The 12239-nt window shown below is 42.5% G+C and overlaps 2 protein-coding genes across 4 annotated transcripts; one reads left to right on the forward strand and one right to left on the reverse strand.

Annotated features, from left to right (window-relative positions):
• Nucleotides 1–2: 2 nt before the first annotated feature.
• Nucleotides 3–5051, reverse strand: tbcc (tubulin folding cofactor C). The gene is made up of 2 exons (XM_056365726.1): nt 4965–5051; nt 3–1916 (listed from the first exon to the last, which is right to left on the reverse strand). Exon 2 carries the CDS (start codon nt 1824–1826, stop codon nt 786–788), a length of 1041 nt encoding a protein of 346 aa, XP_056221701.1. The 5' UTR covers nt 1827–1916; nt 4965–5051; the 3' UTR covers nt 3–785.
• Nucleotides 2734–11861, forward strand: bicral (BICRA like chromatin remodeling complex associated protein). Of its 3 annotated transcripts, none has more exons than XM_056365722.1 (13): nt 2734–4715; nt 5459–5522; nt 5752–5797; nt 6203–6251; nt 6361–6426; nt 6980–8257; nt 8349–8394; nt 8496–8536; nt 8650–8699; nt 8833–8978; nt 9066–9160; nt 9255–9357; nt 9454–11861. In XM_056365722.1, the coding sequence occupies exons 3-13, from the start codon at nt 5757–5759 to the stop codon at nt 9939–9941; spliced, it is 2403 nt and encodes an 800-aa protein (XP_056221697.1). In that variant the 5' UTR covers nt 2734–4715; nt 5459–5522; nt 5752–5756; the 3' UTR covers nt 9942–11861. The 3 variants fall into 3 exon arrangements, with proteins under 3 accessions (XP_056221697.1, XP_056221698.1, XP_056221696.1); XM_056365723.1 differs by having other exon boundaries at nt 2734–4526; XM_056365721.1 differs by having other exon boundaries at nt 2734–3190.
• The last annotated feature ends 378 nt before the right edge of the window (nt 11862–12239 follow it).

Raw genomic sequence — 12239 nt, forward strand, 5'->3', positions numbered from 1 at the left:
AATATTTTAGTACAGTTTTAATAAATGGTTTCTAACACACTACATTATACATATATCTCTGGAATAAAGTAATATCAACTTGGCTCTACCAGAAAGCCTGTAATTTCACACTAGTTAACTATTCCAATATGGCTGATTTGAATTTTTTGAATGTCACAGAATAATGTGAATGAAATCTAATGTTGGAGAGCGGCTTTCTCTGTGTGAACTAGTGTAATCATGAGCAGAAGAATAAAAGCTTGGAGTTTAATTTCAACAAGAGTGTGGATGCTCTGCCTCAGGGGAGATGTGATGCTCCTAAGTACTAAAGCCCCACAGTTATTCAGGCTGATAAGACAGGTGGATTTTTATTTAAATTTATTAATGTAGCTTAAACCTTATCATACAAAGTGCCCTTTTTTTGTAGCCATATGGACAAGTAGCAGCATATGACAACCAGTGCAGAGTATTCTCAATTAAACTTGTGTTTAGACACATGCTTCAGACACAGTTAAGGATCAAAAATGTCATTTTTGTAGCGCTGAGATAGAAAATATGATGCATTTATTTACGCTTTGTTCTCTGCCTTTTTGAGTGTGTGTATTTGTGTGTGTGGGCTATGTATGTTACATTTTGTCTCTGTTATTAGTTTTATCAAATAAAAAAAAAAGAGCAGCCACTTCAAAGAAATTTCATTAAACCACCTTAAATTCAAGATTATGGACAAGACTACGTATGTGTATTCAGGCTGTCAACATGTCATTTGGTTTGACAGGTGTTAATTTGACAAATAAAGGCTTTAAAAGTTAAGGATCCCAGTTGGTTTTCCTGTCTGGTTCTGGGATGACAGTCCAGTTGGGGGAAGGTGTTCCTGCAGCGAGCCAGTTGAAATCATCCACCTGAGTCCAGTTGTTCCGGTCCTGGTCTAGGCCAGACACACTAAAGTCCTCTTGCAGAGTGGGATAAGACCAGGAAAACGGGGCGAAACTCACTCCATGACAGTCCTCTATGATGGCTCGGCTGGTGACATGCAGATACACCTGTGTGTCTTTGGTGTTGTGGGTCCGCAGCTGCTGACAGGGGAAGCTCAGCGTACTGTTTCTGCAATGATCAACAAATACAGAACTAGACACCGGCCCGCAGAGGATCTCACAGCTGTCGATGTGCTTCAGGTGCAATGTGCTGGGGGAACCGACCAGACGGACCTTGCAGTTGGACAGGTGAGTCAAGAGCACGTCTCTTTTCTGGATCTCCTCAGATGTTTTGGTCAGAAACTCATTGTCCATGTTGGAGAAGCCACACTGCTCTGACGCTGCAGCTCCATCCACTTCACCAGATGCAGGTGCAGATGTGGCAACATCAGCTTGAGCTGTGTCTGACACTGGTGCAGAGACTTTATCTGCAGCTTTAGTGCGAGCTCGAAAGGCAAACTTCTTCTTGGGCAGAGCCGTCTCTCTGGTCTCCGCAAGGGATGTCTGGAGTTTCTGGAGAGCTGCCTGGGATTGTCTCAGCTCGTACTGCGTCAGAAACAACACGCTGTCATTCAGAAACTTTTGGAGCTGCACGGTTTTGACCGTCGCCTCCTCCAGCCTCTGAGTCACCACGGCTCGGTCAGCTCCGGAGCAGCTGGACAGCAGCTCCTCGATACACACCCGCTCCCTGCTGAAAGTCTTGGAGAAAAACTCGTCCTTCTCCTCGGCGACAGACTGGCTCTCTTTCTCTTCTTTACGCCGCTCGGCATCCTCTATTCTGGCCTGATTCCGTTTCTCAAGTCGCTCTTTTATCTTGGCGGCACCGCTTTCACCAGCAAACCCATCCTCCTGACTAATTTCAGCTGTAACATCCATGTTGTTGCACTAACGGTTGTTGCGGAAGCGATGACGGCTCTTTTTCTTCTTTAATTATTGAAAACCAATGTTGTTGCGCAGCGCCACCTACTGTACCGGAGGTTGTATGGCAATAAATCATTTGGACAATGACCGTAAATTAATGACAGAAAAATTATAAATAAATAAATAAATAAATTCATTCATTAACTCTAAAAATGTTAAGTAGAAAGAATGTGTGAAGAATATTTCCATTTCAAGCTACTTTGCACTTCTACCCCATCTTTATCTGATAGCAATAGTTACTTTATAACTGAAGACTTTTACATACAAAACATACGAGGAGCTATTAAAATATGATACATTGTGAAAGATTCAACTACCTTACAATATATAAAATCGTAACTGCAAACATCTGTTTTATTTGGACTATTTATATTTGACTACTTTGATGAGTGATTAATCATTTTGTCATTTTCCATACAAAAATGCCAAATATTTAATCATCCCAGCTCATCAAAAGTGAGGATTTGCTGCTTTTCCTTGTCTTGTGTTACACTAAGCTGAAACTTAGCTGCATTAGAAAGCATGAGTAATAATAAACTATATGTATCAGTCACAGGTTTTTCTGCAATGAGTTCTTACTAAATTTTTTACCTGATTATGCTTAAATACTTTCCCTCATACCTTTACTTAATGGAGTATTTTTACATTGAGCTATTAGTACTTCTGGATACTTCCCCCACTGCATGGCTTTAATAAATTGATTATGAATGTCATTTCAACTACCACAGTCTCTCTCAAACCATCAACATGCCCATTTGTAGATAGTACAAAATAGATATTGTATTTCTTTATTGCTTTATTTTTATTTATTTTTTTACAATGTGTTGAATTTTTAAAAACAGTAAAGAAATGAACACACACACACACACACACACACACACACACACACACACACACACACACACCTTCCAAACAACAGCAAACTGAATACTCTATCATCTTAAACTTTTGAGGACGAGTGGATCAGTAGTAACTAGGTATCACTTTCATTTACAGTAACTATGGTCATACCTGAGCAACGTCAAGGTGTGGCACACACATCAGAGGTCCGCCCTCTACTGTTGGTAATGATTAAGTCTAAAAACATTTATCTGCTATTTACGGTGGCAATGGAACTATTATCAAATTGATATTAATATAAAAAAAATTTATGTTTATTAATTACTTGTCGTTGTTTGTATAATTCTTATTCAAATTTACAGTGGTATGATACCGGTGTGGACTGGTGATGTGGGTTGCCTTGCTCTGTGCACTACCCCAACAACCCGTGCGGTGATGGCGAGGAAACCCCGTTGACAAGGCACTGCTTTTTCATGACGGTGAGTTTCCCTTTGAGTGTATTATAATTTTGTGATAAAAATTTCAAGGAAAAAACACACACAACCTCCTTCCTCCCTTCCTTCAGGGAGGGTAGAGAGTTTGAGCGGAGAGAAAAATCTATCCGAGACAGAACAGGGACAGTGAGAAAAATATATGAGTGGGAGAGGGAGAAGGAGGAGGAGGAGAAGGAGGGGGGAGCAAATTAAAAGTTGCCAAATGGAGATATTGGGTTTCAAGCGGAGTGAGACAGGAGTAAAGGGTTTGCCTCTTTCAGTCGTCTTTATGTTATGCTAATCGGGATAAATTTTTAAGGCTCGACACTGTTTAGTCCTTTAGCATTTTCGACGGATTCCAGCCGACGTTTTCAAAATAGGCGTCGTCGACATCGCGGCTAGCTAACCAGAACAGGCCGATGTTTATCGTTAAAATGTTACGGAGCGCCCTGCGTGGAGAGCTACCCGACCTGACTACGGGCTGCTACAAAATCCTCCGATTAAAACGCGTCGGTTCGGCATATCGAGACAAATGTGACGTTTTTCATGCTGGCAGATGAGCCACATAGAGGACAAATGAAAGCCTCCCCAGCAGAGAAAGAAAGAGCACGTCAGCGACGACCAGCCACAGGCTGGACGACGGGCGTTTTGTGCTGCTTGAATGCGATTATCATTCTGTCGATTCAGTCTATTTTTGGAAATAAAACTTGCAAGCTGTACATTAGCTGGCTTTCTGAACCGACGGCGATACCACAGTGTCAGGACTACACGGGCTAGCTTGGTTGGCGTCGAAGCATGCATGCTAGGGCGGATTTCGAAGACAACGGATTTTGAGCTCTAAATTTTTACAAAATGTTCATACTGTTGGAAAACATGGCTTTATTTTGACAACCTGATTAAAGTTTGAGATGAGGGCTGCAAATCCAGTGTTTTGAATTGCCACAAAAGGCTCGTTTTTGTCAGTATGTGCACTTAAGCGCTGTCCTGGTCGTTTTTTCCTTATCGCTGCTAACGTTAGAATTCAGAACATGAAACGTTCAATTATCGACTTTAACGTTTACATTTAGGAATTAACGGTTGAGTTTTTCGCGGTTTAATGACTCTTGGATTATAGAGAAAAAGTGGTGTTATTATGTTTTTATTTTTTAATTTTTTACATCTAAACAACCTACACTTGGAGCGTTTTGTGAAATAAAATGTTTCTATGGTAAACGTTTGGTTCCCCCATTGTTTTAGTTTGGACATGGCTTCCTTTCACATTTGTTTTTAGCATTGTGTCCGTTTTTTGAAGGACGAAGAAGCGTTTCCAGTCTGACGAGAAGATTTAGTTGTAGTCTATTTGGTATGGATACTTTTAAATAACGTTTCTCTGTAATATAATTAGCTTTTAGCAGGTTTCTTTGTACATATAAGTCACAACGCAGTCGGTTCAAACTGCTTATTTAGTTCTGCAGCCCTGTCGTTCTTTGTTCTCACCGAGTCAAAGATGGAGGCTGAACGTGGCTCAGCTGTAAAGACAGCCTATGGCATGGTAACAGCCATTTTGTAGCATTGCAGTTGTAACGTTTTCCACAGACTCATGAACACAAAGCCTACATTTCCCCTTTGACGAAGTACAACACAACCATGTAATTTAAAGACCATTTCATTCAAATACTGGGTTAGTCACAAAAGGAGTTTAGATTTTTCTGGCACACACATATTCTCTCATACATTGCTTAAATACAGTTTATCAAAATTAAAACAGACAAATGAACTTGTTAGATGTCCAAACACTCACAGGCCATTATTCTGCTGGATCATATTCATGCTCACTGTCTCAAATTGTTTCCCTGTTAATAGTAGCACCAAGATAGCTGCATACTTTTGCTGGCTGACAGATAATAAAGCCAACACCTCTTTCAATGTAGGAACTCAAAACAACCATTCAAGGTATAAATGGAGCAGGGTGGAGTTTTACACTCAAATGGCCATTTTCACTCGGTGCAGGCACGAAAGACAACCAATGTGGGACAGCAGAGGAGTGTAATGGGTGGGAGTTTGTGTGTCAGAGACAAGTATCTGTAGGAGGGGATGAAGGCCATCCTGCCCTTACTTATACACTGATATCCCGTAGCACTGAATAACATATTTGTCCACCTCTTACTCTGCACTCCCGTTTCACACACCCATCTGTCTTTCTGTCTCACCTGCCTCACTCTACAATACTCCCACACCTTGTATATTGCACCTATAATTTTATAATCTTACTAAATGCAGTTTCTCGCCCTGCAGCCCAGCCTGTTACAGGAAACAAAGGGTGTTAAATGACTGAATCCATGCTTCCTGCTGGAAATCTGTGAGTGAGATATCCTTACTGCCAACATAATACACATGCTAAGCCTCCTACCTCAGAATAAAAACAAAAACAAGCAATCAACTGAGTTTTACTCCATTGATCAATGAAGCTATTAGCCCTTGGTCCTTGTAGATTTAAACATGATTTATTTCATCTGTAGTTCATATGAGACTTCTACCATCTCCTCACTTGCCTTATTCTGTACCTGTGTCCCTCCATAATCTTTCAGGTGTCATGGATGATGAGGACGATCGCCGTCTTCTGGATATTTTAGGGTAAAAATCCCTTAATAAAACTGGCATTTAAATTATTGGCATATATTATTTGAAGAAAGTATGAATGGATGCATAGATATTTGTCATCATCAGGTAGGGATGGCAGTGTGGTCACACATTTTTATATTTGAGTTTACATTTCATTTGAATCATCAACCAATATACCAAGGTTCCTCTTTGAAATCAAAGTCACAACTACCAACAAGTTTACCCCACCCTTTTGTTGACTTAGGGAAGTTAATAAACAAATACTACAAGAGATGTATTGTTAAACATTATTTGTCACTGTAATCTGAGTAAAGCAATTTTTTATACCACACATAACTGAAGATAAATTTATGTTATATTAGACGTGCTTTAGGTTTGTTCCTCGACCATTAAAAGTCTCTTCCCCGCCCTTTTCAGAGATGTGGATGCGTTGAATGACTATCTCCATGGCAGCAACAGCAAGTCTGTAAGTCACTCTTACTGCATTCAAAGTTTTTCTGAATAGATGCTTCATTTTAATGCATAGAAAGAGTCCACCCAATCTCCGTTTAACTCGATTCATTGTGTTTTTGCAGATTGAGGAGGATGATGTGACAAACGCAGCTTACGGGTCGGATGGATCCTTCTTTGCCAGTGACACGGTAAGTACACCTGTGATTACCTTGATCCAACCAAAACATAAGCAGATTTTAGTGTATGAATACAGATTTAGTTACAGATGATGGATTAGAGTCTTAGTGCAGAGCATTTTCTCAGGCTTTTAGTTAGATTTGAGTACTAATGTCATTGTTATGAATTACTTAGTGTGGAGGTGATCTATTTGATAGTTTGAAAAGCCAAAGAAAGTTGTTTAATCTGTCAATTTCTTTGATTAATCAGAAAATGTCCATCACAACTTCTCGAAGTCCAAAGTGAAGTTTTCAAACGTCTGGTTTTGTCCAGTCTGTGTTGCAAAATCCAAAGATATTCAATTTGCTATCAAAGAAGACTGAGAAAAGCAGCGAGTATCCATAGTTTAGAAGCTGGAATTAGTAAATTTTTTGAATTTTTGCTTAAAAAACAATTTTAAGGAGTAATCATTTATCAAATAGTTGCTGATAAATTTGTTGTCACACTGGCATATAGAGAAAGCAGTCTTTCACATGCAAACAGTTTTCCACTTTCCTCTGATTTTTTCTAAATGCCTGATTTTAGGCTGGCTCCAACTCTGGCCTCAAGGATGGCTCTTCTTCAATGGGTGAATTCGGCGATGATTCAGCCGGGGCAGGCCTCCAGCTCTCCAGCAGCCTTTCATTTATCGAGGATGAATTGGGGACTGGGAACTCCCCTGGAGGGGTGGACCTCGGCGGGGAGGACCAGCCCTTTGACATCCTACAGAAGTCTCTCCTGGAGGCCGACATCACGGAGCAGACGCTGGCCCAGGAGGCCTTATTGGACTCCCAGCCCGCTCCCACACTAGTACAGGCTCCCGTTCCCTTCCCTTCCCAGCTGGTCTCTGGGGGTTATGGAGGGGGAGTGGGTGTGGTCACCACAGCGACAGCTGCGTTCCCCACAGGCCAGTTCCTGCAAGGAGTGTCCCAGCTACCCAATGGCTCCGCCCAGCACATCCAGGTGTTGGGCTCCTTTGGGGCAGGTGGGGGCGTGATGACTCTGAGCAGCTTGGAGAGAACTCCTCAGATTGTGTTGAGGCCAGGGGCCCCTGTAGCTGCGCCAGGGCCCACAACCGGGGGGCAGGTGTTTGCTCCTACTCAAGGGCAGGTAGGCCAAGTTGGCTTACCTTTCAAAAACATCCCCCTTCAAAATATCATTATCCAGAGAGGCCCGGGAGGGACCCAGACTCTTGTCAGACCTATCCAACCTAAACCCCTTCAAGCTGGGGCTCAGACTGTCTATAGTGTTGGTCTTCAGCCCACTCCCACCACCATGGCTAATGTAGTAAACGCTAACACTGCTACTCCTGGGGGGCAATATACAGCCAATGGCTCCATTGTAGTGCAGCCGCCCCTGGAGCAGCAACAAGCGCAGGCCCAGACAAACATACCACCGGGACAGTTCTTGCTCCCCACCTCTTTAGCGCTCACTCCAGGCAGCACCATCCACAACGGCCCCGCTGACCCCAACTCAAACGCCCTAATCACCAGTCAGAACGCGGTGCAGATTGTTGCCGGGCAGAACTTCCCCACACCCCAGCGGGGTCAGCTAATTTTGAATCAGGGAGTAGTCAGTGGGAGTCAGGTCGGCGGGGGTGTAACTCAAACATGGACAGGAGTTTCTTGTGCGAGCTCCGCCCCTGTGCAGACATCTTGCGCCCCTGGGCGGCTGACCCTGGTCGGCCCAGCGACGGCGGGGATCGGCGGTCAAGCCCAAGTGTCAGCTAGCCCTGTGCAGCGCCTTCTAGTGACTCAAACTCAGAACTGCACGTCCCTGTCCCCTTTACCTGGTACAGTAACACAGGAACAAGAATACAGACAGGTATTATCACAAGCTACTTGGTATTTCATTCATTCCATGTATCTCTTACCTGAAAACTGCTGTCTGACCGACTTTCATTTTTATTTTTCAGAATTCTTCACCCGCTCTCAAACAGACACAGCTCAGCAACATCCATGGTAACAAAGACAGATTTTTTTCAGTGTGTTATGTGTTTAAGTGTAGTCTGCTGCAATTGGACTTAACGAGGTTGCTTTGTTGTTTGTTTGATCTCTCTCAGCCATGAAAACAATGACACAAGATTCAACGCTAAACTCTCAGGTACATGAATGACTTGTTTAACACTCATCTCTGTGAACATTTTACATTGGAATAAGTGTTTAGGGACAATATGAGTGGTGTTATGACAGCCTTGGTATGTGCGCTTTGTCTAGGTCAGTGCACAGAAGAGGCCTGCCCTTCCGCCAATCACGAGAGAGGGAATGTGAGTTTATTTTTGACATACTGTTCATACATCATTTACATATTTCTTCATATATCAAGTCTTGACTTGTGTGTATGGTTTGTCATTCAGCCACTGAAGCGGCTTGCCTGTTTTTTTCCTGTCATCTCGATAGGATTTTACAGCAGTTGGCGAGGGATCATGCTGGAGTTCAGACCCCGGATCGACGTCAATTCGCTTCAATCAACGATGCGCTGCAAAGACTCCTCCCTTACCACGTGTTCCAGGGGGCTCCCCCCAGCCAGGATGAGTTTTCACAGGGTACAGTCTCCAATCTATTAGCTTGATGCCAAATCTGCAAGGAAGGCAGAAAGCTAACTTAGAAGATTTGTGTGGTTTTGTTTACAGTGGATGAAGAATTCGAGGCAGTTGCGACTCAGGTGCTGAAGAGAAGCCAGGCCATGGTGAACAAATACAGACGACTACTAATGGTGGAAGCTGAGGTAAGCACATACATGAGCTAATGGTTGCATACATACATGTGTTCCCTGTTATGACATGAACAAGGCTAACAAGTTTCCACTTCCTCCCCTGCAGCGTTCAAGTCCGTCGTCAGAAATGGTGATGATTGACAGGACCTTCAACCAAGAGGAACGCAGCAACCTGACACAAGACAAACGCATGATACTAGTAGATCCAGGTAAAGAAAAGAAAAAAAGGAGGAGTAAAGCAGTTTTGAGCAAATAATCCTCTCACAGACAGACATTTATTTAAACTCTTCTTCTCTGTTTTATAGACAGCTTCTTGGAGGACTTCTGTTGTGGGATGAAATCCAAACTTTTCCAAGACCCTTCCCCGTCTCAGTCCAGCTGTAGTTGGAATCAGTCGGACAGAGGCTCCACAGAGCCACCGTACAGGACAGACTCCCAGCCCGGGTATGGTGATCCGGGAGGGGGCGGGGCTGTAGGAGCAGGTGCAGCAGACAGACTCCACCCTCCACACTTACAAGAAAACAAGAGCGTCCTGGAACTGAAGAGGTCCCAGCAACGCTACGGGCCCAGCAGCGCCAGCAACAACAGCCTCACTGCTGCCAACAGTTATCCCCCAACAGGTAACCCCCCATCTTTTACAGCAGCGTCCGGAGGACAGACGCACTACCAGGGGTCTCACCATGTGTCCTCCCACCCGATCCAGCCCCAGTACCCCCCTCGGCTCACCTCACCCCCCCACCCTGACACGGACTCTGCTCTAGAGGCGGCAGTCAACAGCATCCTGGAATGTTAAGACTGATGCTTCATATCATCCCTAGTGTATGGTTTTGACTTTTGTGTGTGCGTGTGTGTGCGTGCGTGCGTGTGTGTGTGCGTGTGAGAATGTTTTTTTGTTTTTTTTTAATGGCAAACTCTCCTGTTGTAATATTTGTTTTACACCCCACACCCCACTCAAAACCCTGTGTGAAGAGAGGTTAACTCTTCTTTCAGGTCTATGATCTTTGTGATACCATCTCTGGCTATGTAGCATGTATATTTAATTTGTTTTTATAATTTGTTTTTCTTTTATTTTTGAGGCATGTCGTAGGAGTCAAGGTGAACACAGGCACTTATAATAACCTATAAAGATCCGGGAATGTGTGCAATGCAATGTACTAACAGATGGAAAATTATTTTGTTTATTTTAACATTATTTCACAGGGGTAGGGACTTCATTAGCTTGAATATAAGAGTGTTCCTCTCTTCACACACACACACACACACACACACACACACACACACACACACACACACACAATTAATATTTTGTGCCAGCTGATAACCCCCTGAATACCTATGCTGAAAAAACCCAGGATGAGGGGGAGGGACAAAACGATGACTGTGCCTAATTCAAGGTTTTTATTTTGAAGTGTTTACATGAAGAAGCTCTATTCACTCATTTTCCTTCCTGCATTACAAACACACACAGTAAACACACACATACCTGCTTTAGTACAATGTGTTCTGTAGATTCATGGTTCAGAGGAGGAGATTTCCTTTATGGTCAGCTCAGTAGAGACACATTCACATAGACAAATTGCACTAAACATACTGTTGCTTTTTTTTCAGGAACTATATGACTATGAGGCTCTCGTCGATTACACAGTGTGCGCTAGGCTAGCAGAATGTGAACATTCGGAACAGAACCAAAATTGATTTGCCTGTTTTCAGCTGCCTGCAACAAGGATAACCTTTTAATTCACACTAGGACCCATTCAGACTAGACACATAGACGTATATAGTAATGTTACTGTACTCAGCAGTGCTTGTTTTTCTTGTGCTTAAGTCACAATTTCTTTGGCATTTTTTTCTTTTGTACCTTAAAGGTATGCAAGCCCCGACACAGACACAAAGACAAATCTCGATCTTCAACCACTTTTCTATCATTTCAGCGTGTTTGTGTCTGGGGAGCTAAATCCTCAGATTGAGGAAGATAATTATGTTACAATAGTTTTATCTTTTTTTATTTAGATTTTTATTTCCTCATATTTTTTTTTATTTTTTATTTTTAGAAATGACATGAAAAAAAAACGACTGTTTTGTTCATTGTGACGTGTTGTTCCCCCGGCCTTGTGTGAACATGACGATGCCGTCATTAGTTGAAATGACCTTGGTGGGTCATTGATTGTACGTACGTTTGTCTGCCTTCTGCATATAATTATATATTGATCATATCTGTCTATCTATGCTTTACTACCTTGACATTTCTATCAGGGTGTGTGTGTGTTAATCTGCACACACACACACTGGTCTACGACTATGTTTTCTATGTAGTTCTGTGGTTTGATTGCCATACTCTTGACTTGATTCTCAAGTGTTCGCTCATAACCCCCAGATGTTTTCCCCACTTTCTAGTCCTTTTTTTTTTTTTTTTTAAGCATTTCTCACACATCCCCTGTTTTCCCTCTCAGCAGCGCAACCAAAATTAATAGGAGAGTGAAGTGATGTCCAGAATCACCCTCAGGTCTTTATTTCTTTGTGCTGGTGACAACAGCTCTGTGGCTGTTTAAGAAAAAAAAAAAAAAGATGGAGTGTTTGTTCTGAAGCCGTGCTCCCAACATGACTTTGGTGCTGGATTTGTCTCGAGAATGTTTCAGTTTTCTTTTAGTGTTTAGAGCCTAAACTTAACTCACTCTGATATTTCATTATGATAAATAATTCATCTTAAATATTGGCCATGTGTTTGTTATTTGATTAACTTTTTTTTTTGCGTAAAAGTCTACAGAAATCTTTCCTGTAGTGTAAGAAAGAACAGGCAATTTCAGCCAAACCCAACACAGGACCAAAGCTTAGGTTAAATGTGTTAAATCCTCCCGGGGTTGATTCTGGATAATGCCACCTTTCTCTTATAAACGTGTCTGTGAAATATGCTTGTCTGTAGGCTACAGAAGCAAACTGAAGGCCTTTTATATGGGGTGATAGAGAACACATCCGTCTTCTTCTTCTTGTTTTTGTGTTTGAGTGCCAGTGGCCATCGCAGCAGTTGCTGCAAGATTTTGTGCCTCTTTAGCACTTGCATCCACAAGGAAGTTTCGTTTTAGACTTGCACAAA

The sequence above is a fragment of the Seriola aureovittata genome, chromosome 21 (genome assembly GCF_021018895.1).
Source record: "Seriola aureovittata isolate HTS-2021-v1 ecotype China chromosome 21, ASM2101889v1, whole genome shotgun sequence".
Classification (NCBI taxonomy): Eukaryota; Metazoa; Chordata; class Actinopteri; order Carangiformes; family Carangidae; genus Seriola; species Seriola aureovittata.

What these genes read in the sequence shown, in the direction of transcription:
- bicral (XM_056365722.1), top strand. Translation starts at nt 5,757, where the DNA reads ATGGATGATGAGGACGATCGCCGTCTTCTGGATATTTTAGG. An exon ending in ACAGCTCAGCAACATCCATG is followed by an intron (nt 8,395 to 8,495) that starts GTAACAAAGACA and finishes GATCTCTCTCAG; the next exon opens with CCATGAAAACAATGACACAA. An exon ending in CCAATCACGAGAGAGGGAAT is followed by an intron (nt 8,700 to 8,832) that starts GTGAGTTTATTT and finishes TCATCTCGATAG; the next exon opens with GATTTTACAGCAGTTGGCGA.
- tbcc (XM_056365726.1), bottom strand. Translation starts at nt 1,826, where the DNA reads ATGGATGTTACAGCTGAAATTAGTCAGGAGGATGGGTTTGCTGGTGAA.